General features: G+C 33.0%; 1 protein-coding gene across 1 annotated transcript in view; it reads right to left on the bottom strand.

The window, feature by feature from the left end:
• Positions 1–24,656, bottom strand: part of LOC137925179 (zinc finger protein castor homolog 1-like) — a 114,766-nt gene that overhangs the window by 32,718 nt on the left and 57,392 nt on the right. Inside the window, exons 2-4 of the mRNA XM_068768575.1 lie at positions 1,923–2,003; positions 724–1,645; positions 493–652 (exon numbers count right to left, since the gene is read on the bottom strand). Coding sequence (XP_068624676.1) covers positions 493–652; positions 724–1,597 — 1,034 coding nt within the window. The 5' untranslated portion in view covers positions 1,598–1,645; positions 1,923–2,003. The remainder of the gene's footprint in view (positions 1–492; positions 653–723; positions 1,646–1,922; positions 2,004–24,656) is intronic.

Here is a 24,656-nt window from a genome sequence, read left to right as displayed (position 1 = left end):
ATATCTATGGGGCGATATACCATAACTACCACGCTTGGTAGGCAGGCTACCGATTGCAGTGTGGTATTATGGTATCCTATACTATGCTATCCTTTAAAAACTTGTTTATGGGCAGTGATAATTCCATATAGTTAATAGATAAAGTGTAAATTATGTAAGACGGTATCCCGGGATTCGAACTAGCGACCTCCGATCATAAGTCACAGTCCTCTAATGCTGGGCTACCGGTGTTCAAATTTTACTAACTTTTTTCTACCACTGCTCTTAGCTGGCTTGAATTATTGCTATTACTTTCATTTAAATCTAACTCAAAATTAAAATACCAACAGTAATTCTAGTTTTATTAATACATCGAGAACTTATTTTTTCTTATTGTATAAATATCAATTGTTTTAGGTAACATCAGCAAAAACTTAGTATAATTTTAAACAATTACTTATGTTATTAGTGAGTTTATTCGACGTAATTATTTTAAATCGCATCTAAAGTTACCTCTGTGCTTCTATATCATTGTCAGGTGTTTTTGGCGGAGTAATATTCGTAGACCCTTCATCTTCAGTCGCGGACGAGGACCTTCTTAAAGTTCTGTCAATACCATCTCCAGAATCGTGTCTACGCTTTAAACCCAAAGGCAGTTGTGTTATAGGTTTACCTGTTAAAAAAAGTTTTTATAATATCTAATTGACTCTTTAGTAAATATATACAAAAAGAAACCGGGCTCACCTTGTAGCGCTTCTAAAGCGCGTATTTGCCCGCTAATAGCATCCGCTACTTCATTCGAAGATAAACCGTATATTCCAAGAAGCTCCTTCATTGTATTCATGGCGTAATCTCTTAAGATTCTGTTCGCAGTACTAGAAACGTCTCCATTTTGTTGCGCTTCCCCAGCTTCCATTTGTTCCTGGTCATCAACCAACCTCTCGTTGGCGTCTATGTCTTGTTCCTTATTATCCTCGTCGGAATCAGATTCCCTTCTTCTTGGAGGCGAGTTAGTTTTGATTAACTGCGATATAGCAAAAGGATTTTTGGCACAAAAGGTTTTGTTTTGTAAATTACTAAAGTTTAACATGGTCCGGTCCCTTTCTGCTTCTTGATTAATTTGTAGACTATGTATATAAGAGCGTTGAAATGAATCAACTTTTTTGTCATCGATTATACTATTTTGATAATTTGAATCTATATTCTCGTTTGAATCAGTACTTAACCTCCTACTGAGATCGACTGCGCCTCCTTTGAGTAAACTGAAATTTTTAACTCCAATTTTCCCGAAGCCTCCGTCTTCCGTTTCATCCTCGTTCATTTGATCCGGTGTTGTTCTGTCATTCCCATTAACGGGGCTTTCAGCATTACAGTTTTCACCGTTAGAGTCATCTGAGAAGGTTGTAGCATTGGGAGCACATCTGGGCTTGAAATTCTTTCGCTTGTTCCTCTTAGGCATGTTATAATATGGTGACATATCCGTACTATGATCTTCCTGGTTATCCGATGCCTCTGTTGCCCACGATGCCGCTCCATGGTGAAGGTACAAAGGCTCTTCCGACGCCGGCTGAAGCCTCTCGTGTATAGAATCTTGGTGAGCTGCCATCGCAGTAGTCATTGCAGTATTTGGACTCTTTCGAGGACCACAACCTGAAACGAGCCCGTCCTGCGAAAACAATACGCCTAACTTTAGTTTTATACAAACAATCAAACTTAATTCAACACATTTTAGTGTCCAATCATAACAGTGATTCATTTTCGTTCAATTTAAATTGAAACAATGTATCGGGAGGTAACAATAGTCTTTTGTTGACAATGAGATTAGCTGAATACTGTGGAATGTTTTTGAATTCGTTTTTAAATTTTCTCTCCGTTGTTTGAAAATAATGAATTTGTATCGATCGCCGTACGTTGCAGTATTTGATAACGTCGAATATACTCACCGTAGGATTCTCTTCATGAGTACATTCTAATTGGCTTTGATATAATAGCTATCAGTCTTCTAAATCAGCCAAATTCACCATCTGAAACAAAAAGAGAACGTCTTAAATCATTAATAATTGATATATTTAATCTAAAATTACATAACTGAACTTTAATTTATACGCGTAAATAACATATCTAGTCCAATTTCTACAACACAAGATGTAATAATGTATCATTATGGCCGAGATTACTTTTATAACGAAATTGACGTTAAAACTTCGCAGACACGGCATTTGGTGCCGTAAAAAAAAACGAACAAACATGCGAATTTGGCGTAAAGCGATTGTCGGCAAAAAAAGCAGTCGGTTTTCTAGACGAATTGACGCAATACGGCAATTTAAAAACGGACTAAAAAACTACCTCGCCGTGTAACACGCATCGATCAAATCTGTATGAGATTAATTATGTTCAACATATAAGATCTATTTTCGAGAATACGAGAATGCTTAGAGCGGCTCGACGTGGAAAAAATAACGTGTATTCATGTCGAAATTGGTGGCATGTTTTTAGTGTACAATTACTTATTATAATCTAATACAATGATTCGGCCTTCGGCTCGCTCGCTCGGTGGTTCTGCTCGAGCCTCGTTATCGAGAATGTCGTGTTATGGACGTAAAGCTTTAAGTCTTGAACTGGCGATGTTTTGAATTACGTATTATTACAATTTAATACAAAACTCCAAGGAAGTAATTTTAAGGATTACATTCAAATTTGATGGCTTAATAAAAACAAGTAAAATGCGTGCCTGAGCGACTTTGTCGTCAGATGTAATTACTTTAGATTTGAAAATCGAAAACATAAAGATTTCCCATTAACCAATTAAAGCTTAAACCGTGCTTTTAATGGCTGAGTTGTAAAATATTTACTGTCTGATAATCAAGAGGTTGTTTAATAACGTAAGCAGCGAATTTATGAAAAAATAATATAATTCAAGAAAATATTTTGGATAATATGAACAACTTTCCATTCATTATCTGAAAGGCCATTACCTCATCTTTAACAATTTTTTAAAATTTTCTCTCGTACTTCTTTATTTCTTTGTAAGTATGGGCATGGGGGCTGCACGATCATCGTTAACACTTTACATAAACAAAACAGTGAATCCTTCTTTATCAGAATCTCTATTCTAGAACGAGATCCTTTAGATAACACAACAAATGTGTATTCTATACAAAAGAAATATAATGACGTATGAAAGTAAAATAAACTCGAATATAGCCGGACGCGTATCCGCAATCAGAGGAATGAACTATAATTGTGTTTTTTTTTTCATTTTAAATCGGTCTAAGCTAAAGTAACTACATATTCAGTCAATCCATCCTGTTATAGATTTGTACGTTATCTCTTTTAATTATAATTTGTTATTCGTTGACCTTTATACTGTTATTTTAAGTTGAGGTAATTATATCAACGCCTGTATCCGGTTATGAATTCTATTTTGACATTACACTTGAATGATCTGCGCGATGTAGAGAATTAAAAATGTGAATAAGTGCGAAACGAACTGTTTTAGTCGGGTTCCGTAAAGTTTATTTTTTTGATTAAAAACAAATAATGTCAGATATTGTACAAAAGGTGATCAGAAAACTATTATTTATTTATTTTTACATTGAACACGTTCAACAACTACGTTAACGTATGTCTGTAGTGGAGGCATTAGGTCAAAAGGTTTAAGAGATTACCATGTCTTTCGTAAGTCTCGCACTTAATTTTTTTTTAATTTACTGTAAGAAATCCATTGACACACTATGTTGATGTTATATGATTGTACCGCAACCAATTGATTAGTTCGTCATTGTTTTATTGTCTTTGAAATATAATACGCGGAGTTTATTAGACTTAATTTTGATTTTGGTTATATTATTTTTTAATGTCGCAATTTACGAAATATGTGCGGATCTCTAAAACCTTTCGACAACGCTTAATGTGATTCGGTGTAGGCAGTGGTTTATCATAACAGCTCGCGTAACATAAGTGGCAGACAACGAGTACTCGTGACTGATCTTGCGAAACATTTGTATCTATATTAGATGCTAATATAAATTACCGTTTACGGTACAGTATCATATAAATTTAATAATAATTTATGCGATTTTATTATCCACATGGGATCATTTACATTGACCTGATGTATGTCTTGAGAAAAATGCCCGAGATTTGAGCACTCTTATAATAGCATCATTCAACTTAAAATTACGCTCCTACCTGAAAACAGTTCACAACAAATTCAGACAATTTTTTTGTAGACACTTTCACAACTCCTTTAAAGCAGTAGTAGAGCAATTGTTTCTAAGCTTCGTCTCGTCGTTAGCACTCCAAGGGATAGGCCTCCCCCAAGATATCTATGGGGGTATTTACCAATATCTCCACGATTGGTAGGCGGGTTGCAGTTCAGTGTTGTGGTACATAGAGGACGCTGCAAATTAATTTGTGAGCAGTGGCAATCCTAATAAATCAATGTAAGTGCGAATTATATACGAATGTATCCAGGGAAACGAACCCGTGACCTACAATCGCAAATCTCAGTGCTCCATTACTGGGCTACTCCTGCTTCTAAGCGTTATTATTACTTAATAGTCGCTTATGCCATTATATTTACAAGATTATGACTACGATTCTTAAATTTATTACTTGATAATTCAAAGACATTATATGGAAGTGTATTGTAAAACTACGAGTATAGAGTTGTCCACAAAAGAATTATTAATTTGATGAAGTTTTTTGTTACTGAATTAGAATGAGAATATAGGGGTTAATTCGGTTTTGTGGTGGTGAGTTTGCCAAAAACCACATAGGCAGCTATCTGGTCTCTTATAAGACACTATTCTATTAATTACAAAATATAAGAAAGAATAAAACACATTCATATTTAAAAACATTTCCATACTCCCTAACCTTACTAGCCTTGGTTAAATAGAGATTGTATGATTTAATTTAAATTGTCCAATTAATTATTTCAAATTAGAGCAGCCTCGAAATTTTGTCGATCGACATATAGATAAATTCCGTCAACAGATGTCACTGCAACCACTCGCATGTCGACATCGACGAGAGACGCCGTTAATGCTACGTGTATTAATTTGATCTTATTTTCTTAGAAACAATACTTAGTATGCATTTTTTGTACTTGTGCAATCCACATTTAAATGTCAATGTTTAAAATTTGGTTTTTATGTCGTTATTTTTATTATGTCATCGTATATTTTTATTAATACTGTTCCATTTTATCATGCGCACTCATTTCTATCATAGTTTCAATCGTAACCCCTCCATTTCTGAACATATAAGCCTTTGATATAAATTTCCAGAACCAGTAGGAAGTGGCCAGCATTCACAGCCTCCAGGCGACTTTCACAAGGTCATATGTCCACTTTGTAACTGGAGGTCCCACGCAGCGCCTGACAGTCCGTGGTTTTCACTTCAGAACTTTAAGGCTACCACTTGTCTACCCACTGGTCTCCGTGGATTAACTTCGTTCTTCTACGGATCTCCCTATTTCTGATTCTTTCTCAAAGAGAAATCCCGAGAGTAGCTCTCTTCATTGCTCATTAATCGGTTGTGGACTTGCTTATGCGACCAAAAAGACAGACCACGTTTTGATGCCGTAAATCATCACTCCTAATACATGTTGCATTCTTATAGTAACTCAAAGTCAAAATAGCTTAAATATATAACATTAACACAATCGTTTAAAATCGTCAGCTTAAAATTAAGTTCAGTATACTTGTCAAAATTAATTTTGTGACACCTACGGAAGAAGGAAATAGCACAAGAAAAAATTAAATCTTATTAATTCATTTATATAATTCTAATCAAAAGTAGTTGTTTACAAAACAAGCGTAAACTTTAATAAACATAAGACACTTTCGGAATGTTCAAACCACCTAATTCTAGCCTTGGTTCGATAAATCTAAAGAATGCGGCTCAATGAAAACACGCTATTGTTGTTTGCTAACGAAACTGTAATAGAGAGCGTATTGTTTAATAATCAAACTTTTAATGAAGCATTAGAAACAATTTTTTTTTTGTTATGTAAGAGGCAAAGGTCAACTGTTCGTAATTAACTCATAAAGGTGATTCACACTAATGCGTTTACTATACGTAACTTACAAATTCTTGCTCTGCTTCATTGTATAAGAGCATAATTTTTTATAATAATGAATTTATATATAAGCAACACATTTTAATGTTTATTTGCAAGACCTTCGAACCCTAGTAGGTTTAAAAAAAAATATTTGTTGACCGATATACATTTAAAATATTTGTTACTATTAATTAAAACTTATAAAACTTTTAAGAGATGTACAGAATGATTGGTTGCAGGTAAAATATTTTTGGGTATATACAAATCATTTATCAGTAAAAAGGTTTACAGCTTTTTCACCTATTTCCAATCACCCTGCTTAAGTGATCAGTCGATGTGTTACGATTATTTTTTTTTCTTTTGTAATGCGACAGGCCTATAATATCTGGTAGTTCAAAGTCTGTAGTAACATATAGTAAACTATAATTTATTTTAATATGTTGCAATTCGAATTTAGAAAACGCTTTTTGACTATATCATTATAATATTATGAATTTATTAATTTTTGGACATGGTAGTCTACTATATATTAATTAACTGCAAATGAGCTACACATTCACCCCATTAAGCGTGTACACCTCTAACCAATCATCCTGTATAAACATGTACAAACAATAAAAAAAGTTAAATATTCTCAATTGTATCCAATTCGCAATAGTTTGTTAACACCTTTATGTAGAGTTTGGCTGACGTGAATAAACAGATATAAAAGGATTTGGCAATTGGATACTTTTTGAGTTATTCCTTTGTTAAAGCTGTACATTGTAGGTGAGAGCTCGCGGTACATTGCGAGCGTTTGCAGACGTAATATGATAGCAATCTAATCGTTTTTGCAACTTTTTTGTTTCGATAATTTTAGTTATTACTAATCCATATTTTATTATGTAATACACGCAATGAGCTGGCATATTTAAGACAAACGTTCATGGCTAGCCTAGTTGAGAGATTACGTCTTACAATTTTATATAATATTTCTAGAGATGCACTATATGAAAAAACTTTTTCGAGTTTATTGTAGGCTCTCTTCAGATAAAGGCGCGTGTGTAACCCCCGTAGCTTTAAGTTGAACTAGGCGATTAAACGTATAGTATTCTTCATAAGTGGTCACTATTAATGCTCTTAGGTGGATAATAATAACATGAATAAATTAATTATTTTTGGTGATTTCTGCGATCAGATTAAGATTCTGTCATATGAAGCTCTTATGACTTACGCAAGTAGTTCCCGTAAATGATTTTAATTTGGTTGTAAAATGTTTGTGAAATCTGAATTTTTGGTACCGAAAATAATCTAGAGATTTATTGAGGATCGTTTTTGAAAAGTGTTAAGTAGTATAATTCCGCATTTGGGCTATTTTATTCCCTGATTTGATTCCTCCTTCTTCACTACTTAGGATTGTTATCTTGACTCTGTTACTGTAGTTCAGACCTGATTGGACCAACGCAATAGACTGCCCCTCATAGTCGCAGTCCATCGCGTTTTTAGTGCATTAGTTAATTACGAATAAAAAATATAATATTGTTTTAGTAAATTATTTAAAACGAGAATGTTGTTGTATTAGCATCGCTGAGAAACTAATCTGGCAAATAGCATAGTGCAGCGCCCACACCCACAGTGCAAGATGAATATCTTCCCAAGTACCTTTAATCAATGTTAATTATATTCTAAAGGAGATACAATTAAAACAAAGGAAAGTCAATACCGCTGATTAGGGTTTACATACTTTAAAAAGGACGTAAAAGCACGAATAATTATGTGTTCATTGCTCTATAACAAATTTGGACTTAAAGATATTAATTTTATTATGTTTGTGATTAATTTAATATAACTGTTACCGCTTTTGGTAAAGTCAGAACGTGCGAGTAATAATCCACCACACAGGTCGTATTCGGTTATATATTTATTGGTAAATCGTCTTAATAATTAACAAAAATGATATATGGTGACCATAAAGTTAGACAATAAACATGTACTTTTTCAAACGACATAAAAATAAAATTCATAATAGTTACATCAAGTAACAATTTAGTTTGTTGTTATATTATGTGCATGTTAGTATTATAGTGAGAATATATTGGTTTAAAATATAATAATAAATAAATATAACTCGATTTTGTCATTTATTTAGTCAAGGAGCGAGAATTAAAAAACTATGAAACACAATTTTAATAACGCGAATAGTAAAGTCTACAATAACTTGTGTATGTAATATAACATAGATTGTAACCTATGTATATGTGCCAGAGTGTATTATATATATCTACTTCAGTACTGTACATAAATGTTCAGTAATATTAACACTTGAAGTGAATTAATCGTGAGAATATATCGTTGTATGAGTTAACAATATATTTATGAAAATTTCAATAACCAATCACAACAGTTAAGCCACTTCCGTCGTCCTTCGTGTACCGCCGCCATCTTGAGTCCGCCATGTTGGTCCCCGATCAATATTAATAATGCGGCGGCGCATGTAATTGTGACTGTTTTATTGTTATTATTGGATATTGTTCCTCGCAAGGCTGCCGCGAAAAAGGCCAGTTTTACATTTAAGGCGACTGTTAACGCATTGATGGATTTACTTGAGGCTCATACGTGTGGAGGATAATGAACGACGCCCTTTGATATGGTTCGATGTTAGCTGTCCGTGTAAACTTGATATCTGTGGTCGCTCCTTATGTAAACCATAAAACAAAATAAATAAAATGGCCGTTATAACTTCCTTTACCAAAGAAAATAATCTAAAACATTTTTAAACTTACGCTACTGAACCATTTTAAAGACAATATGACACCTCGTCTTTTCACAGAAGCAAACAAAGCAAAGCAAAGCACAGCAAACCTTGGGAATGTTATGTTCTTGTCCAGACTATTACATTTTTAATTGTGTAAATGCATGTATTTAAAAAAAAATATTTATTCCTGCTGATTTTCATTCGCGGGTCTGATTTATCATCCGAACAGGCGGGAGATTCGTGTTGACGTCAATAAGAAATATAATCCATTTTAGGCTGAATAAATAATTTTTGAATTTGAATGTAAATTTGAAGCAATAATGATATAGTATACTGAGCAAGCAATAAGTCATATATCAATGAATTCCCTAAAAGTCTAAACCAGTCAGAAATAACAGGTAACAATTTAAAATTAATAAATTTTTACTATTTCGGTATAAGCGAACTAATTATTGCCTACACGCTTACTATAGCGAATGGATCGTTAACGTTTTGTTGGGAGTTAATAAAAAAGATCTATCGCCTCTAGCAACTAATAAATTATTGACAGAAACTCGCCGATTTTAAATTAATTCGTATAGAAAACAGATAAGACATGTTACACAGTTTACACCCACGCGGCTAACTTGATCTAATTTAATTATGTCGACCGCTCGGAATCGATAGCGGGCTGAACAATTCGATGTCTCGATTATATATGGAAAGCACTCGATTACGCTCACCGTACATGCTATGCTCGCATTGTTGAAAGATAGTTTACTAGTAACCGCTTCGATAGCGCACTAGTTAAATTTAAATTATCTTCGATGAAATTATTTATAAATTTAAATCTTTATTATACATTAAGACACGGCAAACTGTAAATCGTCAAATATGTTATGTTTATTTAGTAAGCTTTAATGTACTTATTGTGCTGAAAAGTGAAGAGTGTTCGTTCGATCAGGTCCATCCAGATCGATCCAATAAAAACCATCACATGTAACATAGTGCACCACAAACTTTCACGTCATTTACGAAGAAAAAAGCACACAAGTCAAGGGTATTTCAATGTAATTTACTCGGCGAGAGAAATTAGTAGAGTGGTTTGTCACGACAATTGTGGAGCCATAAGAAAGAATTTTACGAATTTCCATCCACGAGAGGGGCAAAAATATTGATTTTCATTATTAAAAGTTACTTTGAACTCATTTTTATTGTCACCTTGGAGATTATTTAGAATGGATTTTATGAAATTACACTAGTACATTACACAGTAGAAATTACACTAATTACTAAAGGCAGCATAGTGGAAAACTAGTAATATTTATAATAATAATCAAATTTTATACATTTCCTTGTTATTGATAAAATAAAATAAACACAAATATACCATCTTTATTATAAATTTATATTTAATGTCATGTATGGTTATTATGATACAGATAAAAAATAGTTTAGTAAAGCAAAACATAGGAAGATAGAAAACGGGCGTATGTATGACATAAATTTTAAACTCTGTCGTCTGAACCGAGCGAATAACTCCTGCTTATTCTACAGGTGATCATTATAGGCCGTAAAGTCGTCGATAAAACAGATTAGCGCCGCATTTGAATATTCAAATGACAAACACGAACGCCCGCCTATAAACATACGCGAACAAGTCAAATTTGTGACCTGCTAATAAGAGACCAAATTATGCTGGCAGGTGCATTTTTTTTGATATCGCTGTTCTATTTTTAAAAATATATTCTATGTCATGAACAAATGACAATTTAAAATAAAAAAAGAATAATTTTTTTGTTATTTTTTGAATACATTTCGGTAGTCCAAAAAAAATGTACAGTTAACATTGATAAATATTGTTCTATGACAATGAAAGAAATCTTTACATATTTGTGGCGAGAAGTAGTAAAATTTTAAAGAAAGCTTCATATTAATTTTAAATATTTTAGTACTTAAAGATATAGTTTGAAAAGAAATGATATTTTTTTCGTCAATGTCGAATTTATAGTTGAATTTATTGAACTATGTATATATTAATGTTTTTGTAGAATAACCTCGCAATATTCAAGTCCCATTTTTAATATGTCAACTAATAATTAGTAATTACCACCATTGGATAGCTCAAGGTACTAGCAATAAAGTCATTGTTTAAACTGCTAGCGGTATGAATTATAATTAATCGGTTTACACCTATCGTCCATTATTGCAATAATTCATCACAATTAGATATTCCATACGCAACTTGACAATAGTCAAACGCATTCGAAATGTCCGTCTGTCAGGCCGTCCTTCGCTGGCAGGAAAATGGCGATCATTAGACGGAAAATTTACATTTTAATATTTATAACGTGTATTAGTTAATAAGTTGCAGTTTATATTAACGTCTACAGGCTTTAGTGTATGTATATCAATCTATACCTACATCATTAGGTAGGGTAGATAATAACGGTGTAGTTTAAATGAATTTTTAATGAAGATTTTAAATGTGTCGTACAAGCGTTTAACAAAAAGTCTTTTATTATATTTTCTAAGGTCATTTTTACAACTTATGATACAAATACGTCTCTAACTTCAGGTCCCATTGACAAATTCACAATTCCCCAACACAGAGAGGCCTAGGATTTTTCTACGATATCAAATTAGGAATTAATAAATTCTTTGATGATGAAATAAGAGTAACAAAAATAGCCCAGTAGACTGGCAAGTTGAATTGTCAGTAGATAGGCCAGAGCAGACGGCTCTTGGAGCCGTATGCTTCTGGAGTAAAATCCACTTATAGGATGGATAAATGATTTTGTTAAAGTTAAGAACGCTGGATGCCGCTTATAATAAAGTCGATTGGAAATCAATAAAGATAGCCTATGTCTAGCAACAGATGTGCTTTGATTCGTTTAACGCGATTAAATCCATACGATAACCCAGGTTATGTATGGATTTAATCGCATTGTATCGCAATGTACTATGTGAAAAAACTAACCCAATCGACGCCTTTGAAGATTACCGCTAGGTTACTTCACGGGTATATAATATTAACTTCAAAATGACAAATAAAGTGATAAAAAATCAAACAGTATCAAAATTCCTTCACACGCTTCATACAGCTTTCATTATAACAAACGTAATAAGTGTATACAACCAAATTAAATTATAATTAATATTTTTTTTCCTAACACAATTCTTACTTTCATATGGTTACAAAGTAGCAATTAAATATAAAGAAATTAATACGATTACCAATACAACGGTCCGCTGAAATATAAAACCTATAATATTACAAATAAGATCTAAATACGTTTTCAAGAACAGCAAATAAAAATTCTCGTCAACGCACACGTTCCAGTTTCAAACGTTTCCACTTAAATTCAAATGTTTATAATGACAATTGACAATAAATGTTATATGATTTAGTTATGCACTCTATTGCAATGAGATACAAACTATTTTAGCACAGCAATCAATGTAAGAGTGGCAAATAAAAATGAACCGTCATGTTTTGATACGGCGAATGTTTCTCAGAAGAAACTTCAGGTCCTCTTAGGTTTAACAATAACAGTTTTGCGTTTGTTTATATCATGGGTATAACGTTACCGATGATTGCCGAGGTTGATTCGCAGATTTGTGCGTAGGGCGTGTTATCGAGAAACGCGGTAGGTCTAGCCATTGCACGGTGGTCTTCTTTATATTAAACTTAAATAAATGCCTAAGCAATCAAACCTATCTTATTACCATTGCGTGTGCAGTATTGCGGCAGTACAAACAATGGCGTTTAAAAATCTCTCAGTCATCCAATCAAGGGATGTAATTATAAAAAAATTACATGCTAATTTAACCCCTATACGAAAGACCTAAGATATATTTCCGGATAAATGAATGTTAGGGATCGGGCCAGACGCTTATTCTGCAATCATTAATGTCTAGAAATGCAACGGAGTTATCTTACAATAACAAACTCAACAAATTCTTCTTGCAGAAATTCTTATCGGCATCCGGAGCGAAAAGCATCATATTACACGACCGCAATGCGATTATTTACATTAGCAATAAGAATGCAACATATGCCATTCTTAACTTAAAAAATATCTATTATAAACAAACAATAATCAAACCCGCGAAAAATCTTGTTTATTTTTATCATTCATTAATAACGTTTCACAACCAAAACAAATTAAACATAAATTTAAAAGCGAGTTCTTCAACTCGCTGAATACATTTACATCGCCTAATAAATCTAAAAACCGAAAACAAAAATTCATACCCAAATGATTAAAAAAGAAAAAAATGAGTTAAGCGGTAGTCAGGCCGAAAAAAGGAATTAAAAATTCAAATAAAAGAACGGATTCCTTGAGATAATGCTTATTCATTCCACATTTAAAATCAAATTTTCAAATAAAGAACTGGACGCGGACGATCGAGTGTATGTGGGGGAACGAGATGGGTGTACAAGAAAACTTGTAAATCCGACAAAGATGGATATCTTATTATGATTGACAGCTGAGAACGGTTAGCCTTGAAATATTTGAAACATTATATTATTATAAAGTACACTATCTTCATTCAACACAAGAGCACAGCGGTCATTAAAGAAATTGAAGACAATTATTGACTTTAATTTTCTATCAAATTCTTTACTCATATTTTTTATTACGCTTTATAAATTGGGGTTTTAATTTTTTTTCATTTAACATACTTTCATAGCGCTTAATTGTTCTAAACTTTTCCTTATTAATGTATATATTAAAATCTCAAGAAAATAACTTTTACATTAAGGACATATTATTACCATTATCTAAACATATTTTTAAACTTTTAATATTATGAACGTTTGATTTTTTTAGATGAGGACGTTGGAGTTATTTAGATGAGGTTTTTGCCAAAAAACAATACTTTGGAAATATTGTGATTAAATTAATTTTATCCAATGTTCTACATTTATAAAGTCCGATTTACTCCATAGTCAATTCCTCATTACCCGTATGTATAATGATGGCGGTCACCGCTAGATGATCATTTTTAGAAACGTCGAGTTTCTCCCGAACGTGTTTTAAATCATAATTCGTGCGGGATTTTTTTCTAAATTCGAACGTTGACTCCACAATGTAATTCTTTCGTTTTATTCTTAACCATTTTAAAACCAGTACGAATAGACAAGAGCAACAGATAAGACGAATAGAAAACATGTTCATTATAATGTATAGACGAAAACTAATAATATACAAACAGATTTTAATTTAAAATATAATAAGTCAAAACTTACGATGTTTTCATTGACAGATTTAGACGTATTTATTTTTGCCGCTGTCAAACCAAATTTACCTGTTAAAAGTATAATTTTTGAGATGTAACTATACATTTAAAAAGTTTCTTATTTACGTAGCACACGTTTTGAAAGCACAGTTAAGCTTATAATTCTAGTTTAATTATTAGAATTTTTTAAGAAACTTGATTAGTATTAGTATTACCCGTTGTAATTTGAAGTCTTATTTTTTAACTTTAATATTTTTTCATAGCGCTTATTTCTGATTATTTTTTTCTTAATAATATATTCGTAAATTTGTTACAAGAAAATATTTTTAATGTATTTAATTTTTTGATTATTATTTAAAATAAAAGTTCAATTATTTATATTTAATACACAACATTATTACGAAATCTCCGAAATCTACGCGTAGAATGTTAGTTTCACAACTTGTCTTTGTTTTTAGTCTAAGTTCTTAAACTTAAAAGACGTAGTCTTAAGTATATTAACGTGAATATTTATTTATTGTTGAATGCTATTAACATTGAAAGAGTACCCAAGTATTTGCTTCGAATATGACAAAAATGTTTATCTTTGCATCCTGTTTACGTGCAAGTATCAAATGTATTGATTATTTATACAAGTTATTCTGTGAATTGAATGCGTCATTATTGTCTCATTCATATTCAGAGTCGATGCATCTATTTTTCCACACCTGTGACGTCTTTTTCCCGCCAATTCATTAGTTATGACATTCAAAAAGTAGCAATAAAATTTCGATGTCATACTCATGCGTGCACGAAAGACTGATTGAATTTGAAAATTGTAAAAATCTTGAATGCATATAAATCTTATGTGCTAAATTTGTCTGTATCTAAAGTTTTGATGTCATTTTTTACACCGAAATTTGAAAAACATGTTGACAAGTTATTTATACAAACAAGAACTCTATACTTTGTTATCACTTGAAAACATTGCTAGAAATTGTTGCAGATGACTTCGTCTTAGATATCTAAGAAATCGTCGGCCGAGGCTACACAGGGAGTCTTCGAACTTCGTTATCTTGGACGAGGTTTTAGGCTAAGCGCCTTCCGCATACTACTCGAAACCCTGCGGAATCTAGAAATGCCACTTGGGAAGTAGAGTATGCCAGATTAAAAAAAGTAAGTGATGGAACACGCCACCCATTTTAACGTCAAGCATTATTGATTTTTATATCAAAGCATTAAGTTTTCTATTCTAATAATATTGTCCACGCACTTTTTTATTCAGATTAATTCGTTATTATTTTCTTCTACATCGTAGTACCAGTTAAAATAAATCGAAGTGGTCCTTCGTCAACAAGAAGTTGAGAACCACTGGATTATAGAATATCTTTGGATCTTTTCAAACGCCAATTTACCAGTTTCGATATAACAAATAAGCATCTAATCCAGTTTTCAAAGAGCGCAGATGGACAATGGACCCGGCATTAGCCATAAGTCAACGATCACGAACTGTCTCACGCCAGTCGGATTATCAAACATCCGGATTTCCAAATTTCCCTGCCGTAATATAAATTCGAACAACTGATCTTTATAAGGTCATAATTTATCAATTTATCTTCAGAGTTATTTTTGTACATTTTCGTTAGCCGGACACAGGCGAAAAATCAAAAGCGAACGTAGCTACGACAAATATACAATGACATTAAATATTTGTTGATTACAGTACATTTGGGAAGGCCATGTCCGTCCCTCACATCGCGGTGCGTGAAACTACTTAAGGAGTATTAGTGGGTTGAACTCCCTTCCTCCCTTCTAAATCAAAAAAAGGGGCGTAGCGTTATCAAGAAGGTAGGAATGGAAATAAGGTGAACCAAAACATCCAATAGCTTCAGTGACTCTAGAGAAGAACGATGAATCATCGCGGTCTTGAACCATCGTGATGCACCACGAGGGAAAGCAAGGCCACTGAACAACCCAAAAAGTATTTTGGACATCCAGAAGTCTCATCTCCTCCAAACCCTCACACCGAAATCTTTAAAAGAAATTAAATATTGTTGGTTATTAGTTGGTGACAGTTGCGTCCACAATATTAATTTAGTTATTTTTAAAAATATCGCACAAATATAACATAAAAGGTGAAACAACCATTTAAAAAATAAGACTTAAGAAAAATTTGTTCACGTCCCTGGCAGGTAAGAAAGCTGATCAATTAAAAAAAAAAACAGAGTCATGTGCGTCGCTACTTACAATTCTCAAACAACGGATGAAGAAATTCGAAGCAAGTTTTAAGATTACAATTTCGAGAGGCTAGATAATTCTGTATTAGCATACAAAGGAGAATTACCGTCTCGCTGTGCGTCCGTGTGTCATAGTACTTATATTATAAGAGGCCACGCCTTGTAGCTGTCATATGTAACCTAATTAGGTATGAGCTTCGCTTGTGTTGCTCAACTATTTAATATTGTTAGAAAACTACACATTAACATCGTGCATGGGTGTGAATCGATGACTAATTAACGCTTCGACATGTCTATATGTCTTCAAAACACGCAAACAATTCTATATACTGTAACAAAATTAGTAACATTACGGTAAGTATAAGATTCCAATTTTATAATTAATCGATGTTGAATGTAACAATAACATTCGAATTTTAAAAATTCTCACCTTCGTAACTATAATGACAATTCTTTTTTTTAAATTTTTCGCTAGTGAAATCAATAACAGACTATGGTATAATAAATTTGTCGCAAACAAAATCAACTTGGACACAACAATAATATTCTAATTTTAAAATTAGTCGCCAACAAAGTCACGGCACAGTTGCTAGCTAGTAAACAATGGAGCTACTCAATATTTATGTAATAGGGCACCAGGAAGACATAGCGCGGTTTACTTCGAAGCCCGTCATTAAATTCCTAACACTTTTCTCATTTAAATTCATAAATTTCCGGTGTAAGTGAATTGTGATTGCTACGCGCCTCACGCTCGACCGATTGCACACACACATTCCTAGAGACACACATTCTGTTGCGCACTGTCCATTCGATAAATATGAACGCGAAAGCTGCTACAATCGGACTATCCAATTGACTGAGGTGCTATAACTTTTTTTTGCTTATTATAACTATTTCTAGGTCAAACCCAGGCAATAGGCATTTACGTAAAAGAATTGCGTAACAGCTAATGTTCAAAATGATCTTTATCGCCAAAGATCTCTATTTAAAATTTTGCAAAATGAATTGTATATTATTGAGAATCCACTTTAATAAGGCCTTCCAGCATAAACAAAACGTAAGCTAAATAGTACCAATGAGAGTTGGACATTACATTAATGTAGCAATATACGCAACATGAATTCCATTTGCCGCACAATAGAGCACACACGATTCCAAATTCAAATTTCAATTAAAAAAAAAAACAACGCGTAGGAACGCAACCACGCGGATTTTTTAAATATGGCTCGTGTTCAGGGTTACCATGACATTTTTATTAAACTCTGTTACTTGATTTTATATTCAATATACTTGAATAAACAAGTATTGAATACAGCAAATATATAAGTTAACTTGTAATAATAACTTCAGTTAATGTATTAGTAGATACGTCAAAACTAGCGAGTCGGTTGTAATGAAATACGAATAAATAATGTAAAATCCTGGCAATGGTAACCCTATTCTATTCTGATTTCGTATTCTTAATTCGAATTCAATTATTATTTTCAATTACCGTGGTGCGGTCGTGAGGCGAGCGGCGTACCATTGTCCTAGTTTTTTTTTTTATTTAGTACAAAATACAGAACTTGCACGAAAAAGCAATATAACTTGTTAAAATCTCGTTATATTACTTTAACGATCAATTTTGGAGCATAAATATTTGTTGATACATTTTGTAACAAAAACTATTTTAAACAGTCATAACTCATGCTTAAATATTACGGTAAAAAGCTTCATTTTAATGAAATAGAAGTCGTTTGTTGATTTAGTATTTCCTTTAATATTGAAAATGACGGCAAATTTTTATTTCTAATTATAATATTTATTTATTTTTATGGCAGTTTAAATTATAGAAGGTCTTTTACGAGACACGACATGGTACCTGGATGGGTAAGTAAACCTATGACAACTCTTTAATTAAATTACCAATGGGAATACATATTTAGTTCGCTTTAAATTTTCCATAGTTATCTTCTGACCTGGATTACACTGCTGCCTAAGTAGGATTTGCAGATTCCGTTGGTTCAAGGGAGCATAGATCAAGGGTTACCTGGGAAGCCTCTGTTCCGTCACAACATGCTGCAATTCCACCGCTTGGGAGACTGTCGTGCTCTTAGATCGCTTAGGCGAACACACCATGGCTCCCTTCGGGGGACCACTGGTTGGGCATTTTCGGTCGGTAATATTAAACTTTTTTAATAGATGTGTTGTGCAATTTCTTCCTAGTTCCTCTCCACAACTATAACACCTTGCGAAGCAGAGTCAAAAACCAACAAGAAAATTGACAATCAGTAAGAGTCCCGTTAATAGTTTCAATGTTGAATAAATGGATTTTATCTTTATCGATATTTTACGATTTTATATTTGTCTCCTTCATAAATCTGGGAGGTCGAATGTATATCTTTACTTTGTTTACTTTTGCTTCTGTAAAGTGTTTTTACCTAGATATTTATATTAAAAAGTTTTTGGCTTCTCCTGTAGTGCTTTCTAAGGCGAGGTACAGCGGTATCGGTAGCACTATACCATGGAGCATCTGCATAATGGACCTATAAATTTGGCGGCCATTAAATCTAGAAGAAAATATAATTAAAGAGCCTGAACCGTGGTGCCCGAGAGAATTTTAGAGCTTTTTAATTCTAAATAAGTCTCAACTATTTATCCGTTGACATTAGTCAACATAAAAATAGTTTTGTCAGGCGGGTAGTAAACTTAGACCTGTTATTTTTTCATTTTATAATAAAGTTTATTAAAACTAAAATAATAGCCAAACACCCATAAGCAATATCTATATGCACGCCTAAAGACGTACTAGATCAACACACGTTTAAAACAACGAAGACTAATGGCATAATATAAAACATTTCGTTTTATTTATTTCTCCTCTTTATTTCGGCCACTACTTATCAACGTGATGAGCTAACGTCAGTTTGACGAACGTAATACATCAAATGTACGTTAAAGGGAAGGACTGACAGAACGTAAACGTGTAAATCAATGTTAATACGATTTCAGAAAAGATTATTTCTACTAATACAACGATATAAATTGTATCGTATATACCAGAAGTGGCCAAGCTCCTTGATTGTCCGAGTCATTGTTCGAAATTTGAAATTTTTTGCGAGCTATATTTAAAAAACGCACACGAATATTTTTTTAGCAAAAATTATATAACAGCACTCCTAATAATACTTAAGATGTCGATTAGTTAATTATGATCGGTATTATTATTTCGCTAATATTTGATGGAGTAATAATAATTATTATTCACACCAGTAATTTGTTTCGATTTCCCAAGAGTTAATATAAATAATAAAAATTTAAATATTGAAATAATTCGACAAGCAATCGGAGGCAAAAATTCAAAAGTTCAAAGAGCCGCATGTGACTTGCGAGCCGCAGTTTGACCACCCCTGGTATATACTGATGTCCCATAAATCAACGTCGAGATGCAATCACGCTGTTTGGTATGTAGTGGCGGAAAATCAATTATAAATTCTAAAAAGAAGAAGCACATATATAGACCGATACGTTACGCCTTATTGCTATATGTTTTTAAACATAAAGATACGCTCTCTAGGCATAAAAAATAAGTAAATCTTTTTGTGGTCTTTTATGTAAGGTTTTAAAATAAACTCACGGGTAATATGTTTGAATTTTCGTGTTGTAATTTTAAATAGTATATTCAATAAAAAGTTGTTAAAAATTTTATAACTGTATCGAGTTTTTAAAGCGATAATAAAGCTTTTGGATATAATAATAGAACTGTATTAAGGATATAATGAAAATAACCCAAAAAAAAACCACTTAAATTTGTAAAGATCGTGTTTCACTTGTAAAGCCTTGAAAGAATTGATGACGGACTGTTTTAATGCTCTCGTACATTTTGCTTTCCTGATTACAGCAGTAATAAAAAATCTTATTATTGACTTGCCTTAGATCAAATTAAGCAAACCGAAGTGGCAGTTTGTAAGCCATTTAGCGTTCAGCACTTGCCGCCGGGGTCACTAATTTCTGCGCCTGAAATAATGAAATCATCAGGTAGGTGATCATCCAAGTGATTTGTCGTCTGCTTTTCGCATGACAGATCGGGATGGAGCCGGGATGTTGCTGGACACGAGCAGCGCAAAACCAGTCACCGTAACGATCTTTGCGGATGGAGATTATTAGTGGACGACTATCGACTCACACTCATATATATATTTACTAAAAATTTAGAGACGTAAAAACAAGAGTTGTGCAAAATAGTCTATGATACGTGCGACAACTAAATGTAAGTATTTCGAAATGGTAGAAAGTTCGATCAGTATTTTATTAAAATGTTATTACGAGTTACCAATTTTTAAGGTCGGACATAGCAGCTCGATCTAGTTTCGAAAACCGCGAACATTTTTCAAACAAACCGACATTTTCGGTTCAAACGAGATTAACGACCTCACGGACTCTGCGAATCAAATTTCGCAACATCTTACCAAATTACTTGCCCAACCCGTTACTAGTAATTAACAATTTAATGTTCTATTTATCTGCTTTCACCTTTATGTTTATGTCCGTTTATATTTTAAAAAATTACACGCATTACTGAAATATACAGAGGTTCCGAGAAACATCCGTAAGCATAAAATTCCTTTTAATACTTTTTATAGATGCGTTCATAAAGTCCATATTTCGAGAATCCTCGAAAAGGAACGTCTGTTACAGACGCAAGTTAGTAAACAGAGCTGTTATTATAATGGAAGGGAAAAAAATCGGGGAGTTCATCGACACTAAAGTGTTCCCAGACACTCGACGCTTTTATAGAGAAAACACTTCAAAACGTATATTACTATTTCCATACTTTAATTACATGCTTAGACACCCACACGGACGCGGCTCACGCACACAGCCGCGTCTGTAATTATAAGATAAGCATATGGCTTTTTAAGCGAACGAGCGGTTTAAGCTGTGTACAATGTGCTTGTGTTATTATCAAATTACTTTCCTGTGACATAACGAGTCCCTCGATAAAAAAAATGGTAAAAATTTACAGCACAAACATATTTTTCAGCCGTATAGATCATTTATATAAATATAAAAGGCAATGTACAAATTATCGTATAATAATAATTGGTTATTGTATTATTGTACATGGCGACACTGGCGTAGCGGCTCAACAGGAAAAAGAACTCGTTTCACATTCAAATTGGTATAGGAATTTGAATACGCGATTGTCATTGGTTGACAATCAATCATTATAGTTTTTGAAATTCGAATTCCTCGGCATACGCGAGGCATGATCAGATCAGGAACACGATTGCCAGTAAGTTTTATACGGTCGGTTGTGTATAAATATCTCGCATCTATAAAATTAAATTAAAAAGAATTCATTTCATATGATCTATCATTCTGTATAAATTTGAATATAAATATTAAATTAAAAACACTGGCAATTTATATTGTCATGTAACAATTGTTGTTTTTAAAAATCAAAGTTCGTGTGTTTGTTTCCGTTCTCGAGAACAAGTAGGAACACGAAAGAGGCAAACACTAGTCGCCGATGGCAGCTTAAAAATTTACATTTTCTCATTTTCTGAGTATTGACATAAAGATTTATAAGAAACGCAAACAGCGCCCGTCTAGTGCCCTGTTGTTAGCCACCCACGCAAAATGGTTTTCAATAAAAAAAACGTAGTCGTCCGCTATTTAATATAATTGACTACATTTTAAGTATATAATTTTGGCACTATGAACAATTAATTTCTGTTCGCAATGATAAATTTCGTCAATTTTTGCTTACATCACCAAATATAAGTTACATACGCACTGGCACACACACTTAAAAAGCTTCCCCGGAAGCCCTAGAGCCTTGCTATCTTAAAAGAGGTTTTGGCTAGGCGACCTGCCACCTCAAACTCGTGCAATCTGCAAATGCCTCTTGGGCAGCTGTCTACGTCAGGTCAAAACAAAATTCTTGTTGTTTATGTTACATTTGAATATGTCATTTAATTATTTCGATATTTTAGTAGAATTCTAATATCAGTAACATTAAATAAGTAAATAAATTGCAGAAGTAAAAGTAAATATTATATATAACACATTTGATGTAAAAAGTTGTAAGGTGTATAGTTGAAATGGTAACACTGGTACAATAGAAATAAAAAAAAATCTATCGAGATTTTACCGCAACAGAAAATAATGATCGGTTTACAAAAGTGAAAGAAGACGTTGTACACAACGCAAACAAGTTTAATCTGTAATCTTTCACACACGAAACGGTCGAATGGCCAGTAATGGGCGTGCAATAACAGTTTTCCATCAAAGCCAAATTTCTAATCGGAATCTGACAGGCAAGGTATGTGGAGCACAGTTGTGTACTGTAGACGCCCGAGGCGATTCCACGACATTGTGACAACGTATTTTATTCTTTATTCACATGCTTCTAGATACAAAAGTCGCTTCAATCAACTCTCTATTGCGTACAATTCCAAACGCAACTGCTCCGAGTTACACGAGCTTATTTCAATTTTTTCTTTTAGTAGAATACGATCAGTCATTGCCTACTCAGATGATTATTTAACGAAACATTTAACGACTTAACCGATGTGATTATAGCTTAATAAATAACGGAATAACTGCTATATTTACAGTGCGACCGCTATTTATTCAATTATAAGTATATTAGCAAATAAGGTCATGATCATCCACGCTGAATACATACAAAGTAGTATATTTGTTATAAATTAATTGAGAAGATGATTAAATAACAAATACAAATGAGCCATACCGTTAGATATTAAGCATTTATCTAATATTAACGTCGATAATAGTTACTCAAGAAAAAGCGTTTTTATTGTTCTTATAATTGAAGCCTCATCATTATCATCATTATTTCAGGTCTTGGTCAGTTCAGTTTCAGTGTCGCGAACTCAGTTCCAATGAAGCTTCCAGAGCCTTCTGGCTAATAGCATTAACATAAACAGATACAATATCATCTAGGTCTTTCATTGCCAGATATTGGTTTCTCTTTTAGACCCTTGCGAACATCTGTTCAGCGTGTTCCCTCCCACTCCTGTCAATGGGTATGAAGCCTAAACAATAGTAAAAAAAATTAGTGGTCAAATGTGTTACTAAGCGGAAAATTCAAGAACCAATTAGACTATTTTCTTTACAGCAAGATTAAGGTTCTCGAACAAAGGTTTTATTAAAAAATCTTGGTAACCAAATTTTTAATATGATATTGAATGAATAAATAAAGTGATCACTCTGAAACGCCTTTTAATAGTTTTTTTATTGGTCTATATATTTTTACGGTAAGTAGTTGCTTTTGACAGCTTTTTACAATTTGTTGAAACTAGGCAAAGCTTATTTGAAAATGATACGTTAATGAATATAGCTTTAATTGTAAAATATTTTATAACACCTCCAACGTCTTTACATTAATGAATTGTCACGATTCGTTAAAATTTACTTGTGATAATTAAAACCAATTGCTCGTTAGATTTACTAGTAATGACTTTAATATTGTCTATTGTATTAAATGCCAGTGTTGGCTTGTTTAACATTGAACAGTTAATGGTTTACAAAATTATTATTAATCAATATTTGGTAAGCTTGATTACACTAATTCATATTGTAATGTATGCTTTGTATTATAAACAATTGTTGAAGGATCCTTTTCACCGTGACATTTAACACTTTTGGCTATAGATCGTCCACTGAATATATACTTCACCCATAGCTTTCTAGTTCCGGCGACATTAACTAATCTTTCCTCCTTAATAGTGAACCTCCTTTACTGGTTGATCTGTGCCCTCCATTCCAGAACCTAAACGTCCCAGCGACCATCTGTCCTGCGCGCTTTGGCCTGCCCACTATCTGCCCACTATTACTTCCGTTCGACTACGAATCATATGACATTTTGAAACCCCGCACGATCTCTGTCGGTAAATAATTGACTGTTTCTTTGTTTTTAGCAACAGTAACATAGCAATTTTGGACACACAAAAAAAAATCCAGGTAATTAAAATCTAGACATATAATCAATTTTTGAAAGTTTTTAAATCATTGCCTAATTCTATATCCGCTAATTCTAGTACACTCACGCTTTCCTATTAACTTGCGGTCAATACAAGCAATTAATATAACAAGTTTTAATATATGTGCAGTAAGTAAAAAGTCTATCTTGTTTCCTTACAGTGTAACAGTACCTGATATAATAAGATATATCAAATCTTATAACCATACAGTCTATATTTTCTATGTAAATGTGACAGTGTTTTGCTATTTCGCATAGATTATATCTAACTTCGCGATTGTCTAATTATCGTAAGATATGGTTGACAAAAATCGTTATATTTGCAATGGCCGTGACTAAAGTGTTCTCAGAACGCGTGCCGTACCGTTAGCAACGAAAAGCAACGTAGACTGGCTATAAATAATTAAAAAATTAAACCTTTTTTTTTAAATAATTATCGCA

Source organism: Battus philenor, unplaced genomic scaffold (genome assembly GCF_028537555.1).
Source record: "Battus philenor isolate CCGP_79_NKW_IND1 unplaced genomic scaffold, ilBatPhil1.0.hap1 SCAF_26, whole genome shotgun sequence".
Lineage (NCBI taxonomy): Eukaryota > Metazoa > Arthropoda > Insecta > Lepidoptera > Papilionidae > Battus > Battus philenor.
Note: the sequence above shows the minus strand (reverse complement) of the source record. Positions and strands in the feature narration are given on the sequence as shown.